General features: G+C 34.3%; 1 protein-coding gene across 8 annotated transcripts in view; it reads right to left on the bottom strand.

The window, feature by feature from the left end:
* Positions 1-19,667, bottom strand: part of MYO6 (myosin VI) — a 160,534-nt gene that overhangs the window by 57,225 nt on the left and 83,642 nt on the right. For all 8 annotated transcript variants that reach the window (XM_037132998.2, XM_037133001.2, XM_037133003.2 and 5 more), the window contains exons 5-11: positions 18,465-18,594; positions 16,190-16,295; positions 12,911-12,966; positions 9,964-10,061; positions 9,473-9,637; positions 5,579-5,659; positions 2,581-2,761 (exon numbers count right to left, since the gene is read on the bottom strand). In XM_037132998.2, coding sequence (XP_036988893.2) covers positions 2,581-2,761; positions 5,579-5,659; positions 9,473-9,637; positions 9,964-10,061; positions 12,911-12,966; positions 16,190-16,295; positions 18,465-18,594 — 817 coding nt within the window. The remainder of the gene's footprint in view (positions 1-2,580; positions 2,762-5,578; positions 5,660-9,472; positions 9,638-9,963; positions 10,062-12,910; positions 12,967-16,189; positions 16,296-18,464; positions 18,595-19,667) is intronic.

Raw genomic sequence — 19,667 nt, 5'->3', positions numbered from 1 at the left:
AAAATACTATGAGATTTTCATGTTATTAGACCCACTTCCAAAGAAGAATGTTTTTGAGCATTTAAAAACTATTTTGTTATAATAAAATGTTTGTTAATGTGGAACTTAAAAAGCATAAGAAGTCCCAAAAGGTATTTTTTGCATTTCCATCATACAAAAATATTCTCAGTAACAGTGTCTTCTAAAAATCTATTAGAGAAAAATTTTCTAATAAAATAATTATTAAAATATTCAGAATGTTTTCAGATTGTGAGGAAATGCGAAAATTGAGCTCTCTAGTGAGAAAAAAAATCAACTCTAATTAGAAAGAAACCATTTGGATCTACAGGAAGGGCCACAGAAGGATGAAGAATAATAAAATCTTAGCTATTAAGAGAAAAGCAACCTTTTAATTCTTTTGATTTATTGCCTCATTCTAACCCTCTCTGCTTGCTGCTCACTTTCTCTTTAACAGAAAAACATTTAAGAAGAAAAATAAAAGATAATGTAAATATGTGCTATGTGCCTTTTGACCATGTAAGTGCTTTTCACACCAGCTAGATCGCGCCACCTTATGATCCTCTACATGTACCTGCATGTTCTAGCTCAGGAAAATAACACGAGGTGAAACACTTCTAGCAACACTTCCAAAGCGTTCATTACATATTCTAAACTTTTTCGGTGTTACTTAGAACTCTCATATGTTCTCATGGTGTAACAATGACATAGAGGAAATGAAATGTGTTTTAACACTAATTATATTTTCAAAATACATTTTAAAATCCCTCAAAAACTAATAAATAATTTAACGCACACTAAGAACATACCTGGTTTTGCTTTTTTTCTTCTTTTAAACTGGGAGCAATCTGAATCTTTATTTTACTTATTCAAAAAAATACAGTGCAATTACTATGTGCCAGACATAAGTATTTACATCATTTTACAAATATATAACTCATTTATTCCTCTTTATAACATAAGATAGGGACTGTTGTCCCAGCACACAACTGGCCAGAGTCACAAGGGCAGTCACTACTGGTGAACAGTCTGGTTCAAGACCATGTGCTACTAAACACTATACTGTGTTACATCTGATGTTACTGACTTCACAGCAACACAGGACATTAAGTCTAAAAGTCATCAAGACGGTCTATTTAAATCTGCTCATTCATGGATCATGACACTTGGGAAGGTCAGTAACTAGGGGCTTTGAGGGACAATTACCTGAGTTATTAACACATGAGTAGAACCCAGCTCTCACATCTACAATTTCATTAATAACCATTTTACTTAACTTGTGCACAGGTTGCACTTGTGTGTAAAATGAAGGTAATATCCCCTCCTCTACCTCATTATCTTTATCAAGTTTAGACTATAGTTATGAAGAAATGCAGTACAGAAAATGTTCTTTTTCCTTACTCTTATGCCCCTTCCCTACATGCACACTACTGCTAGGTACTACACTTTAAAAGCACTTCTCATGGATTACTTCTTCACTATTTTACAAATGAAAAACCAAGGCTCAGAGAGCTTCTGGGATCTGATACCAATGCCCATGTTATTGACTATAATATCAAATGATGCTTAAAATTTTCTTAACCCGGTGTAAGATTTTTTTAATGATTGATTTTAGAGAAAGGGGGAGAGAGAGACAGACAGACATCGACTTGCTGCCCCACCCATTTACACATTCACTGGTTAATTCTTGTATGCACCCGGTCAGGGATCGAACTCACAACAACCCTGGAGCATCAGGACAACATTCTGACCAAAACAACTACTCAGCCAGGGCCAGTGTAATATTTTTAAATAGTGTATTTATGTAGGAGTCGACATTCTTTTTCTCTAAAGTGTCCGATTTCAGGCTTTGCTGGCCATACAGTCTCTCTGGCATGACTACTCAACTCTGCCACTGCAGCACAAAAGCTGGAACAGACAAGACGTAAGCTGGGTGTGGCCACGTTCAACCACACTGTATTTACAATAACAGGCAGCTGGTCAGATTGAGTCATGGGCCGTATTTGCCAATCCCTGTATTCAGAGAACAAACTTAAAAGTATATAAAAATTCTTATTCTTTATGTAAGACTAAACCACTACAGTTGAAAAGTTATTATCATGTATGCATTTAAATGCTCTTTTCAATCTGCATAAAGCTCAACCTGTTTTTATTTTCTAGTAATAAAATATATGGGCTTCTTTTATGTATTCAATTGCCCTAATTAACTGACCCAAATTTAAATTAATAAACCCCCAAAATGTCAGAATACCTTAACAGATGGTGCAGAATTATCCTGTTCACTTATTAGGCGAGTATAATATCAGTTGAAAAATTAACTGAATATGACCCTTGCAGTCAGTTACTTGTCCTTCATAAAGTGAGTTCATTCCTCATCAGTATCACTAACCTCTTCAAAACAGAACTTATAATGACTAATGTGTAGCCTCCATTTTCATAATTCATCATGTAATACATATTCTAGAAATTCCAGGGTATTAACAAACTTGTGCACAGATTTAATTTACATATGACAAAGAAATGATAGAACTACTTTTTACTCCTCCTTAAAACAAACAAAGCAAACAAAAACCACAAGAACACCTGAAGTGCTTCCGGCTTCCTCAAAATCAATATTTCCAAGGTGCAGGACACCAGCGACTACCCGGAACAGATCAAGCTTCTCTTCATCATCCAAACCAATCTTTTTCATGGCTGTGCACATTCTAATAAAATCTCCATGGTCATCTAACAGAGGATCTTTCAAGGAACCTGCCTTAAGGTACTATAAAATAAGAAGACATTAATTAACTGCACTTTACATTATTTAAGTATACTAAAAAAAATACAGGAGGTCTACTGATGTACTGTATAACATGCAAAAATAAACTGTGTCAATGGAAAAACTTTAGTATTATAGCAATCAAAAACTAAATAGCTAGGCAAAGTGTACACACGATCTCTGCATAATTTCTTTTAACTGCATATGAATCTATAATTATCTCAATAAAAATTTCTGTCAAAGAATGAAATGGGATGTTTTTCAATTAAATTACATTAATTAAGCAGTATAATGCTAAGGTATTAGATAAAACAAAAACTGAGTAAAAAGAATGGAATACTAGTGGTTGAACGGAATTGACATATACCACAGGTCAAAACAAAAATGAGCAAAAAAATTGTAAAAAATTTTTTAAATCTGACACGGCATTATACTCTTTTAAATTAACTGTCATCAACTGTATTAATATTCAAACTAGGAAATGGTGAACAAGCTAATAATTTTCATGGCCTGAGAATTATTTTTTAAACCTTTCTGCATAAGTATACATGAGGTAGAATGTATTAGTAAGCATTATGCTCACCTTAAGAATTTATGCAATGACTGAAAACATTCCAGAAAAGAGAGAGAATTCTCTTTCTCTCCTAACAGAACATGCAATCTAAGTATTCATTTTTTAGAACCTATAATACAAACTCAGGAAAGGAAAAAAAAAAGACCTGTAAAACTAAAGGGAGAAAAATAAAAGTTACTGGACACTGAAAGGTTGGACTAGGAATTTTCCAGAACCTTAGAATGAAGAAACAAAAGTAAATGTTAGGTAATAAAGCGTGAAAAGTAATTGGCCATTAAAGATGCCTCTAGGAGATGTTTCTTTTCTTCCCAGTTTCCAGCAAGGCCTTCCCAGTGGAAGTTGTGACTGTCTTTCCACAGAATTCTTTAAAATGTTTAATGTTTGTGTGAAGGTTCTGGAAAATGTCTAGATAAAGAAATTTAATTTTAGTCTTAAAAGAAGCAAAGGAAACATTCAGATGCAGCCAAAGTTAATAGAAAACACACAGCATGCAGAATTTTTAGTCTTGTAATTGAATGGTTACTTCATTTAAAAACTGTTTCTAATCAAATATTAATGAATATATTGCCTTTATGGAAGACTAAAAATGCTGCATTCTCCTAAAAGTTATACACAGCTTACAGACACTCAAATGGAACAAGACAAAGGATTCTAATTAGTCAAAATGATCACCTCATCCTCCTGATAAAGACGACATAGAAAGTAATTTAGACATATTAATCCATTGTTCACTTATATATTTTATACATGAACTCAATAACATGAACACATTCTTAACAAAGTATGCTGACACTAGGGTCAGAAAGAGGCCATTCTCATCACAGGAGAGCACCAAGAGTACATGCTACTCTTTAAAGAGTAAAATCCAGTTTTTCTTTCCTCTTTACTCAGGTTAATCCATGCCAAAGGAAATGTCTCCATTATCTTGGTGGAAAGAATATAATTTCTGTATTTTGATGATGCCTTATGAAAACACAGGTTACCATGACAAAGAAAGATACCATAATAAATATTAATGTTACTTCTTAAAAGCTGCAACCATGGACATAACAAACTAAAGTTCACAATTTATTATTCAGACATCTGTGTTTAAAATGATAAAATGTTAACTTAAAAATTAACTGTTTAGAATTCAAAATAAATGAGAGTTTTCATATGCTTTGTTTCTGTGAATATAATGAAGACATAATTCGTCTCACTCATTTTGAAAGGAGTCAAAAGCATCTGACACTCAAATACAGGAGCATTGAAAACTGAGTACAATAAAAACATGTTCAATTAAGAAGGGGATAGGGTGGGTAAAGGGCAGAAAACTGTACTTGAACAACAATTACAATTTTTAAAAAGGGAGGGAAGGTCAAGTCAAGGAACATGTATAAAGGCCCCATGGACAAAGACAATGGGGGTGAGGAGGACTGAATGTGGGAGGTGGGGGATGGGTAGGGGGGGGATGGGGACAACTGTCATTGAACAACAATAAAAAAAAGTGAAAAAAAGTACTCAATGTCAATCTTTTAATGAAATTAATAAAGACAGTATGACTAGTTACTATAATTAATCCTGGTTTGTATTTTATAATTTAAGCTCCTTCAGTAGATATAGTATCACATATTACTTAAACATTATATATTAAATTTATAAAGGTTATAGATTTTTAGGTTAAGGATTTAATGTTTTTTAATAATATTTAATGATATAATTATAAATAATTATGCTTACAAATGTAATAATTTAGTAAGACCTATATATAAAACTTTTTATGATATATTATAGAAATATGTTTTGAAAAGAAATACAACAATATGTAAGCATCCATTCACACACAATAATGCTTACTCCACTTAGTATCTACAGTATCTACACAAAGCTCATTTCTGCCTTGGAGTAAGCAATGATAAAGGACATACTTTATACTTAATCCCAAGTGGGTAATATGAGAGTAAGTTTCAAAAATATTAGCAAACAATAATTCTTAGGCAATTCACCACCCTCATGCTGGGGAAAAAACAAGAGGGGGCAGTGTACTGAGGCCTAACCAAGAAGAGCCGGAACCTACAGCTTCTGCAGATGCCAACACAGGTGTAAAGTATTATATACACTCAAAGAGACTTGGATGAATTTTTAGTTATTATAAGTACAAGCCTAAAAGTAAGAAATATTATTTGGGCTCCAAAATAAAAACTGTATCTTTAGGCAAAAAAATTTTTGTATTAAAGATTTTAATTTTAAAAAATAGTCTACTATACCTCAGGACTTCTTCGGTTTTGTAAAATCTGTTTGTCAGTTTCTTTGTTAGCAAAGTATCTAGTGCAGCCTCTGTTTAAATACTATGACAAAGAAATGTAAAATGTAATTAACAAATATCCTCCGGAAAGTAATACAGAAGACAACACAACTTACCAAATAGTGTTGATCATAAAGAATTTCTAAACATAACCTAAGCATCACTCAATTTTTCAATTAAAATAGGTATTTCTATATAAGTATTTCACTCCTACTAATCACACCAGGGATGTGAAAAATCCCAATTCATCGAGGTAGACTGAATTAAATGATTAACATAAAAATCAATACTATAAAGCTTTTCTATATTTAAAGGACAGTAATTTTAAATATTCCCATTGTCAAATATCTTGATACATAGTACAGATAATAATGAAAATCATCTTCTTACTAAATATGTAAAGAGTCTCAAATAAAGAACAACAGAGTGTGGTTTAACTTTTCCAGTAATATTTTAAATTCCAACTAATTAACAAATACCCTTGAATTTTTTTAATTTTTGATTTTTAGAATCAGTTCTCTAAAATATGCCTTTCATATTTATTGACAGTTAACAATGATGATACATAAATTACAGTACTTGCTATACAAACCTTCATAGTTATTCAAATAACAATTACAGCTTTTATCTCAAGCATTTACTTTGTTGCCCAGAAGCCTTTTAAAGGCCATGAGCTTTCAACTATCAAATCGTAGCAGAGAAGAAAAGAACACTGCACGGGTTTCAAAGGGAATCTGTTACCCACCTTTTGGGGAGGAAGGGGAGGGGGCAGGAAGAAAGTACACCAGGAACAAAAAGGAAAATCTTAAAACTCATCCCTCCCTCTCTTAAATCAGGTCACTAGGTATCCACACATCATGGCAAGAATTCCAAGATTAAATATATGACATCATATAGATACCAAGAAAAATTATAGTAAATTTTGAATTTTGGAGTAAATGAATACTTTAGATGAGCAAACCATCTATCTTTCCCCCTCCATTATAATGAAGTATTAAAACTGGTTAGAACCAGAAAATAATATTAATGAGTTTTTTTCCTATCCCAGAATCTTTGGGAAGAGAGAAGGAATAATACTGGTTAACATTTTCAATTAACTATTTCAAAAATGATCTCTAGTATTTAGTAAGATAAATGTAGCTTAAATACAGAGCCCAAGCATATGTTTTCTTTGCTAGCAAGAGGTTTATCCACCCATCCCAACTGTTTTATTATTTGGCTTTTGGCTTAGTATTAAAATCTATAAAAAATACTTGTTTATTCCTACCTTTCTATAAATAAAAAGCTGTAACTCTTCTTGCCATCCATTCTCATTCTATCCAAGCTTTATTTATGTTCAAGGATCTTTGCATGATTGTAAGAAATGTTTCATTAAATGTGCGAAAATATTTGAAATTTTTGAAAAATCTAAGAATTTTAAACCTTTTATTTTACAAAATACATGGGTAGTTAATACAATTTTTCTTAAACACATGTATCTCTAGAATTCTTTACATACTGATTTGGATAGAGCAATGACAAAAAAAAGTACTTTGAAAGTGTTCACCATGCAGCAGGGGTCCTCTCTGTCTTCACAACTTCACCTAAAGTTTCTGTAAACTTCAGAAAAGCCTGATGACATTACCAATAGACTTTCAAATCACTGTGAGGTATACTCATTTGGGGAAGGAATACAGAGATGCATGTACACATGCCTGGGAGGAACGTCCGAGACAGCAGTTGTGTCTGGATGAAAAGTAATGCTAATGCTATTCCTCTCGTCTCCCTAACACACATTCTTTATGAGAGAGGAAATCACGCCTCCCAGCTCACACTACAGAGGCAGGACACTCTCTGGCCTGATAAAGAATTTCAGTAGCTGCACTCTTAGGACGCCCACCTCTGTGTCAAGAAATACAGCATATTCTGAGACATGCACAAACTATGCTCTGAAGACTCCTCATTTCATCACTTTACCATTAACTCACTGAGGAAAAAGCCACATCATCATTATTACATTTCATATTATTCACAGTAATTTATGTTCCTTTTCTAAAAATCATTGTAGAGATATGTCTCTTCTACCTTCATGAAGATAATGTGGGTAACTAACTGCAAGTCCCTATTAATTTGGGGAGTTCTAGAGAAGGTTGGACATTTTAGAAATACATAAATAGATGCAGTTATACAGCATTTTAAAACAATAAAATTTAAAAATTTTCCATGTACACATTGAAAGAAACTAATAGAAAAAATAAAGAGAAGCTGAGCTGCAAACACAAATATGCACACACTGAACAATAATTTATATATATATAATAGTGTGTCATGTTTCTCAAATGGAAGATTCCTGTCCAAAGAGGGCCATTAAAGTTACCTGGAAAAGTTTATACAAACTACATTCCCAACCCTCCTAACCCCCACCCCATAACTCCCCTATATCCCTCATAGGGACACTATTGGATAGCTGACAATTTGTAAATTATGTTGACCATCCCCTGTTTATACTTCTTGAAACTCAACTGGCTTGTGATTCTTGGCACTCATGATTTTCCCTGTACTTCCCTTACAACTACACTGGAGCTATCTTTCTTGGGCAACTTGTATCTGATCATCCTTTGCTTTTCTATATCATGCAATCTCTCTGAACAATCTCATCTACTCACTGTCATAGTTTTATCTACCACCAGAACACCGGCACCTCCCAAGCCTGACATTCTAGTACTGACACTTCAGATTAGTATACATACTGGTCTTCTAAACATGTCTGCTCAGGTGAGCCATAGGTTCCAAAACTGAACTCATCCTATATGCTAAATCTTCTACCTGGTCCCAGTATGGCATTTCCATCTATCTAGTTTCCCTAGTCAAACTTTGGATAATTATTCCAGACTCTCCCTTCTCTCTATAGGAGTCCCTTCTCCCATAGTCAGTCTCCATGTCCAATCAATATTATCTCCTAATATTCTGCACATTCTTCCAATCAATAAACCAAATTCAGGCACTAAGCAATTGTTACTTGAACCTACGGCCATAGGTTCCCAAGCAATTTACCCATGGTTGCCATTTCGATCCATCCCATTCTGTACCCCTTAAAGCCAATTCAATTTTAAAGCCAGAAGTAAGTATAGACCTGATATCCAGCTGTCTACATAAAGCCCTTCAATAGCTCCTTGTTAACTACAGAAGTCAGTCCAACCTCTCAAGCCTCACCTCCTACCATTTCCTGCCCCACTGTTTCTGCCTTTCTTTGCTCATCTTTTTGCATCTACCAGAAATACCCTTTGCACCTTTCCTTCTCTAGTTAACACTTGAAAGTACTGCAGGATTCTGATCAAGCATCAGTGGTTCCAGTAAGCTTTTCCAAAACCCACAGCATCCTATGCTCACCTCTTTTTATTATTCCAACACGTCAGTTAGACTCTGTGTGTGGGGGGATGTCTCATTTATCTTTTTAACCTTGGCACAATATCTGACACTCACTGAGCAAGCAATAAATATTTGTTTTTGAACTGAATTAAGGAAGAGAATCATGGGTACTTTATTGATATTAACTCAGTGGTCAAACTTTTTTTTTTACAAAAGTAAAAAGGTAACTTTAAAGTCAGCATTACAAAACTATTATAAATTTCTTATTGAGCTTAAATTGATAATGGGTTTAACATCGACCCTTTTTTCAGTTCCCTTACATAATTCCCATATAGTATCATAAAGTCAGCAGTGAATCCCAGATCTACTTAGTACAAAAGACATTTCATCACATTACACTAAATTTAATGTAAGTTACATAAAACTATCAAAATCCACTAAAATTAGTTTTATAATTGAAGGCAATTCAATTTGCAAATCTTGTATGAAATGTTTTTATTCAACCTACCCGAAAATTATCTGGGGAGCTCAAATGAAGTTTTTCCCTAATATCCTCAGAAGCACCAGCACACAACCTATAAAAGATATGATAATTTCTTTCCTCTTTTCCTTGAACACAGATCCTAGATTTCTCTAGAAGATAATGTGAAACAAATCCTCCAACAACTGAATTCTAAAAAACAAAAGAGAGAAAACACATTTTTGCATTTCAGCTTTAAAGTATAACCTACAAATGTTAAAGTATTTATCTCATCTAATAAATACCTGTCAAAAAGGTTGTAATTATACATCAAATAAAGGGGAAAAACAGATCATTAAATGTAAGTTTAAAGTGTCTACAGAGGTCATAGCGAACATATATATTCTGCCAGCTACCTAAAGTAACAGAGAGAAACTTAAAGAAATTTACCATGAGGTCAAGAACAGCACCAATTCTATCAAGACCCTTGTATTTTTCAAAAACCCTCCCAACCATATCATTCCCAAACTCATTCTCACCTTTTCATTGAAGTGTATTTCTACAAATTTTCCAAATCGACTGCTATTATTGTTGCGAACAGTCTTTGCATTTCCAAAGGCTTCTAAGAGTGGGTTAGCTATTGAAAAAGAAATGAAAATATTCCATGAAAAAATTATCATATAAAGAAAATTTACAAAACAATATAACTTTAAAAAGTTCTTTAAAATATCAACAATAAAAATTCAGATGTAATGTCAAATCCCACAAATATTTATTGACTACCATTATACTCATGCCTTATTAACATACAAGATGGGAAAATGACTTAAAATATATTAAAAATGTAAATTTCATAGAAAGATTAAATTTTAGGTAACTAGGTTACAAAATTTGTAACTCAACTTTTAAAATTTCTCCCTAAAAATGTTAAGATTTTCACAAGTATATCAGCCCTACTAGAGTAGTAATTATAATACAAAAATCAGCAAACCTCGTGACAAATTACAAGCAACAGATTACTAGTTGACTTGTCTAAAATATTTTATACATGAATTAAAACCTCCAGGTTTACCATTTTTACAAGCACATCCAACAAAACAAACTAGTCTACAGAATTACCTACCAAAGGTTCTAAGAACAATAGTTTTCAAATCCCAATGAACAAATGTAAATTTTAATTGTTTTTATTTTATAATCAGACACATCCACACGACTGTAAAAAGATTACTAGCATCCACTCTTGCATTCACGAGTCTCAGCTATAAACATACCAGTGTCAATGTTATTCTCATGTCCTCTATCAACCTCACAAACTGCTTCACAACGTCTACTGCTAGAATATTTTTTATGAAACCTTTTAAAGTCCATTTCTCTTGTTTGATCCACAGCAGAAAGCTTACTTAGTCTCTGTACCCTTTTAAAGATCACTCCTCAGTTTTTTCTTATTTTTCTCAAGATAAGTGAGAAAATATGTAAAGCCAAAAGAAGTGTCAGCACATGTACCCCATCTTTCAGATGGGCAAGAAAACTGATGTCCAGCAAGGTCAACTGACTCGTGGAAGGCCACATAACTGGCTACTGACAAAAAAGGGACTTACTTACAGGTTTCCCTGACTCCATTACCAGTTTTTACTGAAAGATTTAATATATAAATAAAGTATCCAAAAATAGCATTAGGTCCTCTCCATCAGAAAATTATATTAATGCTATTAATGATACAGTCACTCCCATCAAAAGATTTCTATGTCCTTCCAGTTAATATCTACTATCCTGTAGTAAAGGGCATTAGAAACATTTGAAATAATACCTTCTAACTTTTCTCAACAATACACCATGGAAGAAACCAGACTTATATTCATTTCTCAAGCAAGTTTGCACCTCAAGTAAACAAATCAGAATACTAGTCAGTATTTTATTGAGTTAACCCATAATTTGTTTTTTATTATTTATTCAACTTTAAAGGGTGATTTCCTCACTAAAGTAGGTACTTTAAAATGAATATAGAACTACTTATGAAATCTTCATACCTGGGTGTGTCATAATATCACCATGAGAATTGTAAGTAAAACTAACAAGTTGTTTATATCAAAAATATATAAAACCTTATTGATGCACACTTTAAAAATATTTATTAGCAAAATGCATGAATGCAGAAGGCCCTTAATTCACTGCTGTTCAACTGAAATTCTTCACTAAATTGTCAAGAATGTTAAAAGATGCACTTATAGTGCATCTATATAGTACATATATAGTGTTACATAGTATATATAGCAGATAGTTAAGATGACTGGGTTTATATCTCACTTCCAGAACTTACATGCCATATGGCTTCAGCAAATTATTTAAATTCTTTCTACCTCAGTTTCTTATCTGTAAAGTAGGGATAAAATAGTACCTACCTCATTCTGTTAAGATTTAAGTTACACACAGATATTAAGCAAACCAGATAATGCCCAATACATCCCACATTATGTTAATATCATCAATATTATTAAAACACTTACTGAGTGCCTAGTAGGGGACAATGAGGAAAGCGGAAGGAGGAAGAGTGTCCAGAACGGCCTAATAAACTACAAGGAAACCACGATTTTATTTGGCGATGTATAACACACTCCCATGTATAATGTGCCACCATGTTTTTGCCCCACACTTTCAGGAAAATAACCTTTTGTTTTAATTTTTTAATTCAACTTTTTAATATTTAAAAACAAAATCTATGATCACATTCCAGGTTATCATTTTGCACACAGATATCACTATTGTTTTCCCGAGTCACATTTTTAACACATAAGCATAAATTACAGAATCAGTAACATTTATATAGATACAAAATTAGAACTACCCATGTATGATATGATGCACATCTTATTTTTCCCTCAAAAATGTGGGCAAAAACGTGCACATTATACACAGCAAAGTACAGTTAAGTGGTGAGACCAGAAAGGAATGTATGATGGAGAAGGGTGGTACAGATTCAATGTGATGGTGAGCCTAGACCAGAAGTCTCCAAACTGGGGTACAAAGAGGGTTTCTAAGGATATTCAAGCATAGAGCTTCGGGAAATCAATTTATAGATTCTCATCTTCCAATTGTACTCTTCTGTTAAAATGATTTTGCAAAAAAAAGTATCTCAATTCCGAATAACTCTCTTGCTCTCTCTTTTTTAAAAAACCAGCAAGGTAAAAACAGAAGGCCAAAGAGTTTCCTGGATTTCTTTCATTCATCCAACAGATATTTATGGAGCATACACTATGTATCAGGGACTATTCCAGGGGTCTGGAGTATGTAAAAATTCCTGTCCTCTTAGCACTTACATTGGTGGAGGGGAGGGGTAACAACAGACATTAAGTGAAAGAGAACATGACAACTGAGCAAAGATTAGTAGAAGACAGAGTCTTCTAGATCTCTAGGAGAACATTCCAGACCACTTAAGAGGATTCTCGTATATACCTAATATAAAATAAGAATTTTTAAAATTAACGATACCTTCCACAATTCTGTCATCAATGTCTTGACCTGTTCCATAGGATTCAGTCAGATATCTGTTTAAAATATAGGATATAAAAATTTAGATGACAATAATAATGTACACATTATAATTTTAATATTGTTTAACACGTCAAATTTGAATCTGGATCAATGTAGTAACTGGTTATTTAAAAATTACAGATTTATATTTAAATATAATTATTCTGTTATAACTCTTTAAACATTTAAAATTCTATTTGGATTGACCTGAACATCTAAATCAGCATTTTTTTAAACTGTTTTGAGAAATAATCTCACTGTACCCAACTACTGAGTTTCAAATACACCACACACTTCACACAGGAGTATCCATTTCTGCACGAGATTCCAAAGCCTTTTGTAACAGCCTAGTAATTCAATCTTTATGGAGGCAAAGACACACTGATCCGCCACTGAACAACTAGGAAGTTACCGCTCTTCGTGCTGCTGCAGTGCAGGATAAAACATGATAGAACAACTACTTGCCTGGCACATTTCAAAACAGAGTAACCTCGGATTTACAATATAAGTTTACACTATACATTTATAGTTTCTTAATTATGTGTTCATTTTCAAAGATGTATATTAACCAGAGATTCATTATGACTATTACATACAGGAGAAAAAGAAATTGAACAACTTAGAATTCCAAGAGTATTAGGAAACATTCATTTAAGCAGAAATGCATATGCATAACAGGCAAAAACAAACTCAAATTGGTAACACATAAATAACTCTAAATAGCATATATATATTTGCACAAAAAAGAAAAACTGAATTAAGAGACTGACCGTGCAGCAATCAACTAAGAAGTGTAACAACACAGTGAGAACAACACTGGTGAGAATTCAGAATGCACTCCCTGGTCCCAGTAGTAGCTTCAACACTAGACTTTACATCCCCATTTATAAGGATGTAAATTGAAAGTTTTAAACTCTAAGAAGTATTTAAAATGCTATGATGTTAAACAAAGTAAAGAGTTTAATTTGATAGCTGCAAAAAGAATTTCCTGGAAGGAGGGTTGTGAGGAGGTAGAAATAAGGCCAATCGTCATAAGCTTTATGTAGAAAAGGGTTTCAACCATGCCAACAGCAGGGGAATATCGGGGACAACCCGTAAAGGTTGGATTTTGAAGGACCAACCAGCACTGATCTCCTCCAGTATCCTCAAGAAAATAAGGTCGGAAATCGTTTTCAATCTATGGCTTAGCTTCCACATAAGATGTCTGTTTTTTCTTTTCTTTTTTTTTAAAATTTTTATTGATTATGCCATTACAGTTGTTCTATTTCCCCCCTTCATTCCCCTCCACCCTGCACACCCCTCCCCCACCATTCCTCCCCTTTAGTTTATGACCATGTGTCTCAAGTTCTTTAGATTCTATATTTCCCTTACTATTCTTGGCCTCCCCCCTATCTATTTTCTATTTACTGTCTATGCTACTTATTTTCTGTACCTTCTCCCCCCTTCTCCTCTTCCCACTCCTGTTGCTAACCCTTCATGTAATCTTTATTTCTATGTTTCCGCTCCTGATCTAGCTGTCCTTTTAGTTTGCTTTTGTTTTAGATGTGGTTGTTAATAACTGTGAGTTTGCTGTCCTTTCACTGTTCTTATTTTTTATCTTCTTTTTCTTAGATAAGTCCCTTTAACATTTCATATAATAAGGGCTTGGTGATGATGAACTCCTTGAATTTGATCTTATCTGAGAAGCACTTTATCTGTCCTTCCATTCTAAATGAAAGTTTTGCTGGATAGAGTAATCTTGGTTGTAGGTCTTTGGATTTCATGACTTGGAATACCTCTTTCCAGCCCCTTCTTGCCTGTAAGGTCTCTTCAGAAATCAGCTGACACTCTGATGGGAACTCCTTTGTAGGTGACTGTCCCCTTATCTCTCTCTTGCTGCTTCTAGGATTCTCTCCTTCATTTTAATCTTGGCTAATGTAATGATGATGTGCCTTGGTGTGTTCCTTCTTGGGTCCAACTTCTTTGGGACTCTCTGAACTTCCTGGCTTTCCTGGAAGTCTATTTCCTTTGCCAGATTGGGGAAATTCTCCTTAATTATTTGTTCAAATAAGTTTTCCACTGGTGGCTTTTCCTTTCCCCCTTCTGGTACCCCTATAATTCGGATGTTGGAGCGTTTAAAGATGTCCTGGAGGATCCTAAGACTCTCCTCACTTTTTTGAATTTTTGTTTCTTCATATTTTCCTGTTTGGTCATTTTTTCCTTCCTTCTAGTTCACTCCCTTGATTTGAGTCCCAGTTTCCTTTTCATTACTATTGGTTTCCTGTGCAATTCCTTTCATTTCAATTAGTTTAACCTTCGTATGTTCCTCTAATTTGTAACTAAAGTCAACCAGTTCTGTGAGCATACTGATCACCAGTGTTTTGAACTGTGCATCTGAAAGTTTTGCTATTTCTTCATCTTTTAGAGTTATGGGCTCTAGGGCTTTGAGATCTTCTTGAGCCATTTTTGGTCTGTTTGCGCCGGTCCGGCTGAAGCATTCGTTGTTGCCAGACTTCCAAAAAGTTCGATTTTCTGTGTTCTGGCTATTTTTTCTGTTGCTAATATTTTATTGTCTCTAAACTTGGTTGTATGAGAAAGCACGGTGTCTCCACCTATGCCTCCATCTTGGCAGAAGTCCAAGATGTCTGTTTTTTCAAAGGGATAAAGCCCCTTATTTTAAACTGTGTCATAAAACACGCAAAAGAATTCAAAGTCAGCCTGTTAAAATCAATATCAAAGAGATATCTGTATCTTAGTTCATAACACATTCATAGGAGCACTATTCACAAGAGTTAAGAGGTCACAAGAAGCAATCCAAGTGCCCATGGACAAAATTTGATAAATACATACTATGGAATATTATCTGGCCTTACTAAGGAAGGAAATTCTGATTCATGCTACAACATACGTGACCCTTGAAGACATTATGCTAAGTGGAATAAGCCAGTCACAGAAAGACAAACACTGTATGATTCACTTATATGAGAGGATCTAGAACAATCAAAATCATAGAAGCAGAAAACAGAAGGGTGGTCGTCAAGGGCTGAGGGAGATGGAAGTGAGAAACCATTTAACAGGAATCTCGTTTCAGTGTTGCAACATGAAGCTCTGGAGATTGGCTGAAAAACAATGTGAACCGAACACTACTGAACTGTACACTTAAAAATGGTTAATATATAAATTCCATTACACATTTTTACCTCAATAAAAATACATAAACCTGTTTAAATTATTCTGGCTGACCTAAGTATTTCTCACCTTAGAACAAATTTTGTATTTTCTGTTTTGCCAGCTCCTGATTCTCCAGATACAATGATGGACTGACTCATCTTGAGCACCTTCATGTCTCGAAAAGCCTTATCAGCTGGGGTCAAAATAACACATTAATGATGGAGAATGCATTAAATAAAGATTTAGTAAGTGACAGATAACTCATTTATTATGAAGGAGAACTTGCTACTAAATAAATTATAAATGTGTGATAACAGTTAGTAGAATTTTTAAATAAAATCATTCAGAAGTATCAAAACATTCCTAAAGTATTTACTTTAAATGGCTAGTTTATTATCCTGACAGCTAAATAATATGAAAGCCAAACAACTTTTATGTTTGTTTTAAAATGTCTCCATACTATGAGCTGTGGCTCAGTTTCTCCCAGTACCAGAGAAGATCTGCAGAGATAAAATATGCTTACTATGAATAACTAATGAAGTCCTCAGAGAAAAATTAACACAGTATCAATTAAGAAACCAAAAAAAAATCTGGTAACCAAAAATTCTTCTGGAAGAAAAAAATACATAATTGCAAAAAAGAACTGTGTTTTTTTAATACTATTAATTTTAAATACCTTACAATATTTATCAGCATTTCAAGAATAAGCAAAATTAACTGCTTTAATTTATTCAGATTCACAATTATGTATACATATAATTTTTAATTATCTTCATTATACTCCAACAACTTATGCTACAAACTGTCTTAAATTTTGAAACTACACTAATAAGTTGAGTATGATTTAATTCTGTTAAAGTGGTCTCAAATTAAAACAATTTTAGCCCTGGCTGGTGTAGCTCAGTGGAGTAAGCATGGGCCTGCAAACCAGAGGATTGCAGTTCAATTCCCAGTCAGGGCACATGCCTGGGTTGCAGGCCAGTTCCCAGCGGGGGACCCATGAGAGGCAACCATACATTAATGTACTCTCCCACACTTCTTCCCTTCCCCTCTAAAGATAAATAAATAAAATCTAAAAATAAAAAAATTAAAAAAAAACAATTTTAATTAAAAATTGAACCCCAGCCAATTTAGTCCTATGAAGACAACTATTTCTCACCTCAGACACACGACACCCCCACCAATGAAGAAGGCTTTACAAATGGCTTTTATCTAAGGACCAAAGGCAAACTACTTGCAAGTGAATACCCATCCTCATGACCAATTTTTCAGCCATCTTTCCACCGACTTTTGTGGAATCACTATAAATATCTTCTTAGCAGTAAACAACTAAAAATAAAAGCCAGTTTATTTACTTTAAACATGTTAACTTCTCTCCAGTGAAATGCTTGCTCACTTTTATGTTCTAAGGATTATGTACCATTTTGGTAGCTGATAGAAAACACACCAATGCCTGTCACAGCATCTTGGAATCAAAGGTCAACCTGCTGTTGCACTGGCCTTGGCTAACATACTCAGTCTGCACAACAGTACCCAGTACACACAAGTCAGCTAAATCTGGAAGTGCATGAAGCCTGATTAGGCCAAAACACAGGCATGGAGTGAAAGCCCAAAGAGACACAGCTGCACTAAGAATCAGGACCAAAACATGTCATCACTTAACTCCTGGTTATGTCTGGATTGAAAGAGTTAGCTAACATCTCTATATCTGCAGTTATCAGCCTGGGAGTTGGGGGCAGTAACTCCATCTCTCTGTTCCTCAGAGCTACAAGTTCATAAAGATGAGATAGAGCCTGAGAAAGGCAAAGACAGACACTGCTGACCTCCCACACAGATTCCCCAGGGATATGAAGCACACACCGTTTTCAGCCCTTTAAATTTTATAAAGTCCTGATGCACATAAGGCCTGGAAGACATGTGCTCTTACAGCTTATGTCTGGCCCAAGGGACATACTCACAAGTGATGACCTGGGGGACAGCAGAAGGCCTGGCTGGGCCTCAAAGCTATAAAGGAGGACACTTTTAGGCTGGAGCTGATTGTGCTGAGTCAAAAAGAACCATGAGGTCAGCTTTTATTATGTCCTACTTTCAACTGAGTGGACACAGGCACTTAATAAAGATAATGACATACTGCCCCATGATTTGGCTGTAAAGGTATTTTTCCTAAAAGGAAGACTATTTTTACAGTATTCTTCCTAAAATCTGTAAAATACAGGCTCCTAATAATGGCGACAACTTCAAAATGCATACAGGCTCTCCAAAATACATATTCACTTCATGGTATCTTCTATTTACCCACAAAAAACTGAGTAAATTTGTATAATGTAAGGGAAAAAAACTATGATGCAATGAAATCACTCACCAATTGCAAAGACATGAGGTGGCATTGTCCCAAGAGATTTTCCTTGGTACGACTTGATTGTTTCTGAGGAGTATATTTTAGGAATGTCAAAGTATGGATTCACCGCAATCAGAATGTTGGCGACATATGTCTGAACAGAAGTATAAAAATTTCTAATTATACTTTCATTTAAAACCAAGCAAGGTTCACAGGAGAAACAAAACAGCAATCAATACTTCCCATTCTCTATATAACCAGGACTCCCAAATCTGCATTTCTACCCCAAAATATACCTTGATCTCTACAGGACCCATATTTCTCTAATACATCTTAATAAATACATCTTCTCATCCCACAGTCATCTCAAACTCAACACATCCAAAATCAAGACTGTTTTTCCTGACTTCTCTTTGCCTAGAAGAAAACTTTCCCCTCTCACATGCTCTGCAGGCTCATGATATCGCCACCAAGTCATCACAGACAGAGAGCTGAGTCCCAAAGCCTCTAGCTCAATGGCCTTCTTCTGTTGATGCTTATTATGAAACCTACTCTCCCAGGTCTATTCCTACAGCCCAAGGTTTGGTCATTTATATTACTCATCTAGACTATTTTACTCACCCCATTACTAAAGAGTTTGATTTAGTTCATAGGATGCTCTAGGCCTAGTCCAATCACTGAATGACAGGAACTAATTTAGTTCTGTGGTGACCACTTCGTCCCAGATTTTACAAAACAACATATGCTAACTATTACCTAGAATATTAATGTGCTAAATGTTTAATGAACAACTGAAGTTTGCCTTTAAATTTGGAATTTAACTGTGGCTTTAAGAGGATTTTAAAAAATTCACCCATAAGGTTTATAAGATTCCTTGTGGGTAGAAAGGGAGTTAGCAATTAGTTGTGGTTTACTGGTCAAGCTAGGACACAAAGGACCACATTTTTCTCTTTTCTACACCTAACTATGGAAGGGAAATGATGGGGAAACCCTAAACTCTCAGACTACTAATCTAAAATTCAGTGAAGGCTCCCAAAAATGTTTCCTGGAGTCGGGTAAAAAGTAAGAAATTCTAGAAAATAACCTTTTTACAGGAGACAAAGGAAAGTAATAGAGATTTTAATAACTAATGAAAATGTCAAGGTAAGTTAGCTATTAGTTATACTCAAGTCTAAGGGAAAATAGTGATAATTCTGGTTGATGAGAAATATAAAAATATCAAATTTA

The sequence above is a fragment of the Artibeus jamaicensis genome, unplaced genomic scaffold (assembly GCF_021234435.1).
Source record: "Artibeus jamaicensis isolate MK-2021 breed Jamaican fruit bat unplaced genomic scaffold, CSHL_Jam_final contig_1127, whole genome shotgun sequence".
NCBI classification, from domain to species: domain Eukaryota; kingdom Metazoa; phylum Chordata; class Mammalia; order Chiroptera; family Phyllostomidae; genus Artibeus; species Artibeus jamaicensis.
This window is presented reverse-complemented; position numbering and strand designations above follow the sequence as displayed.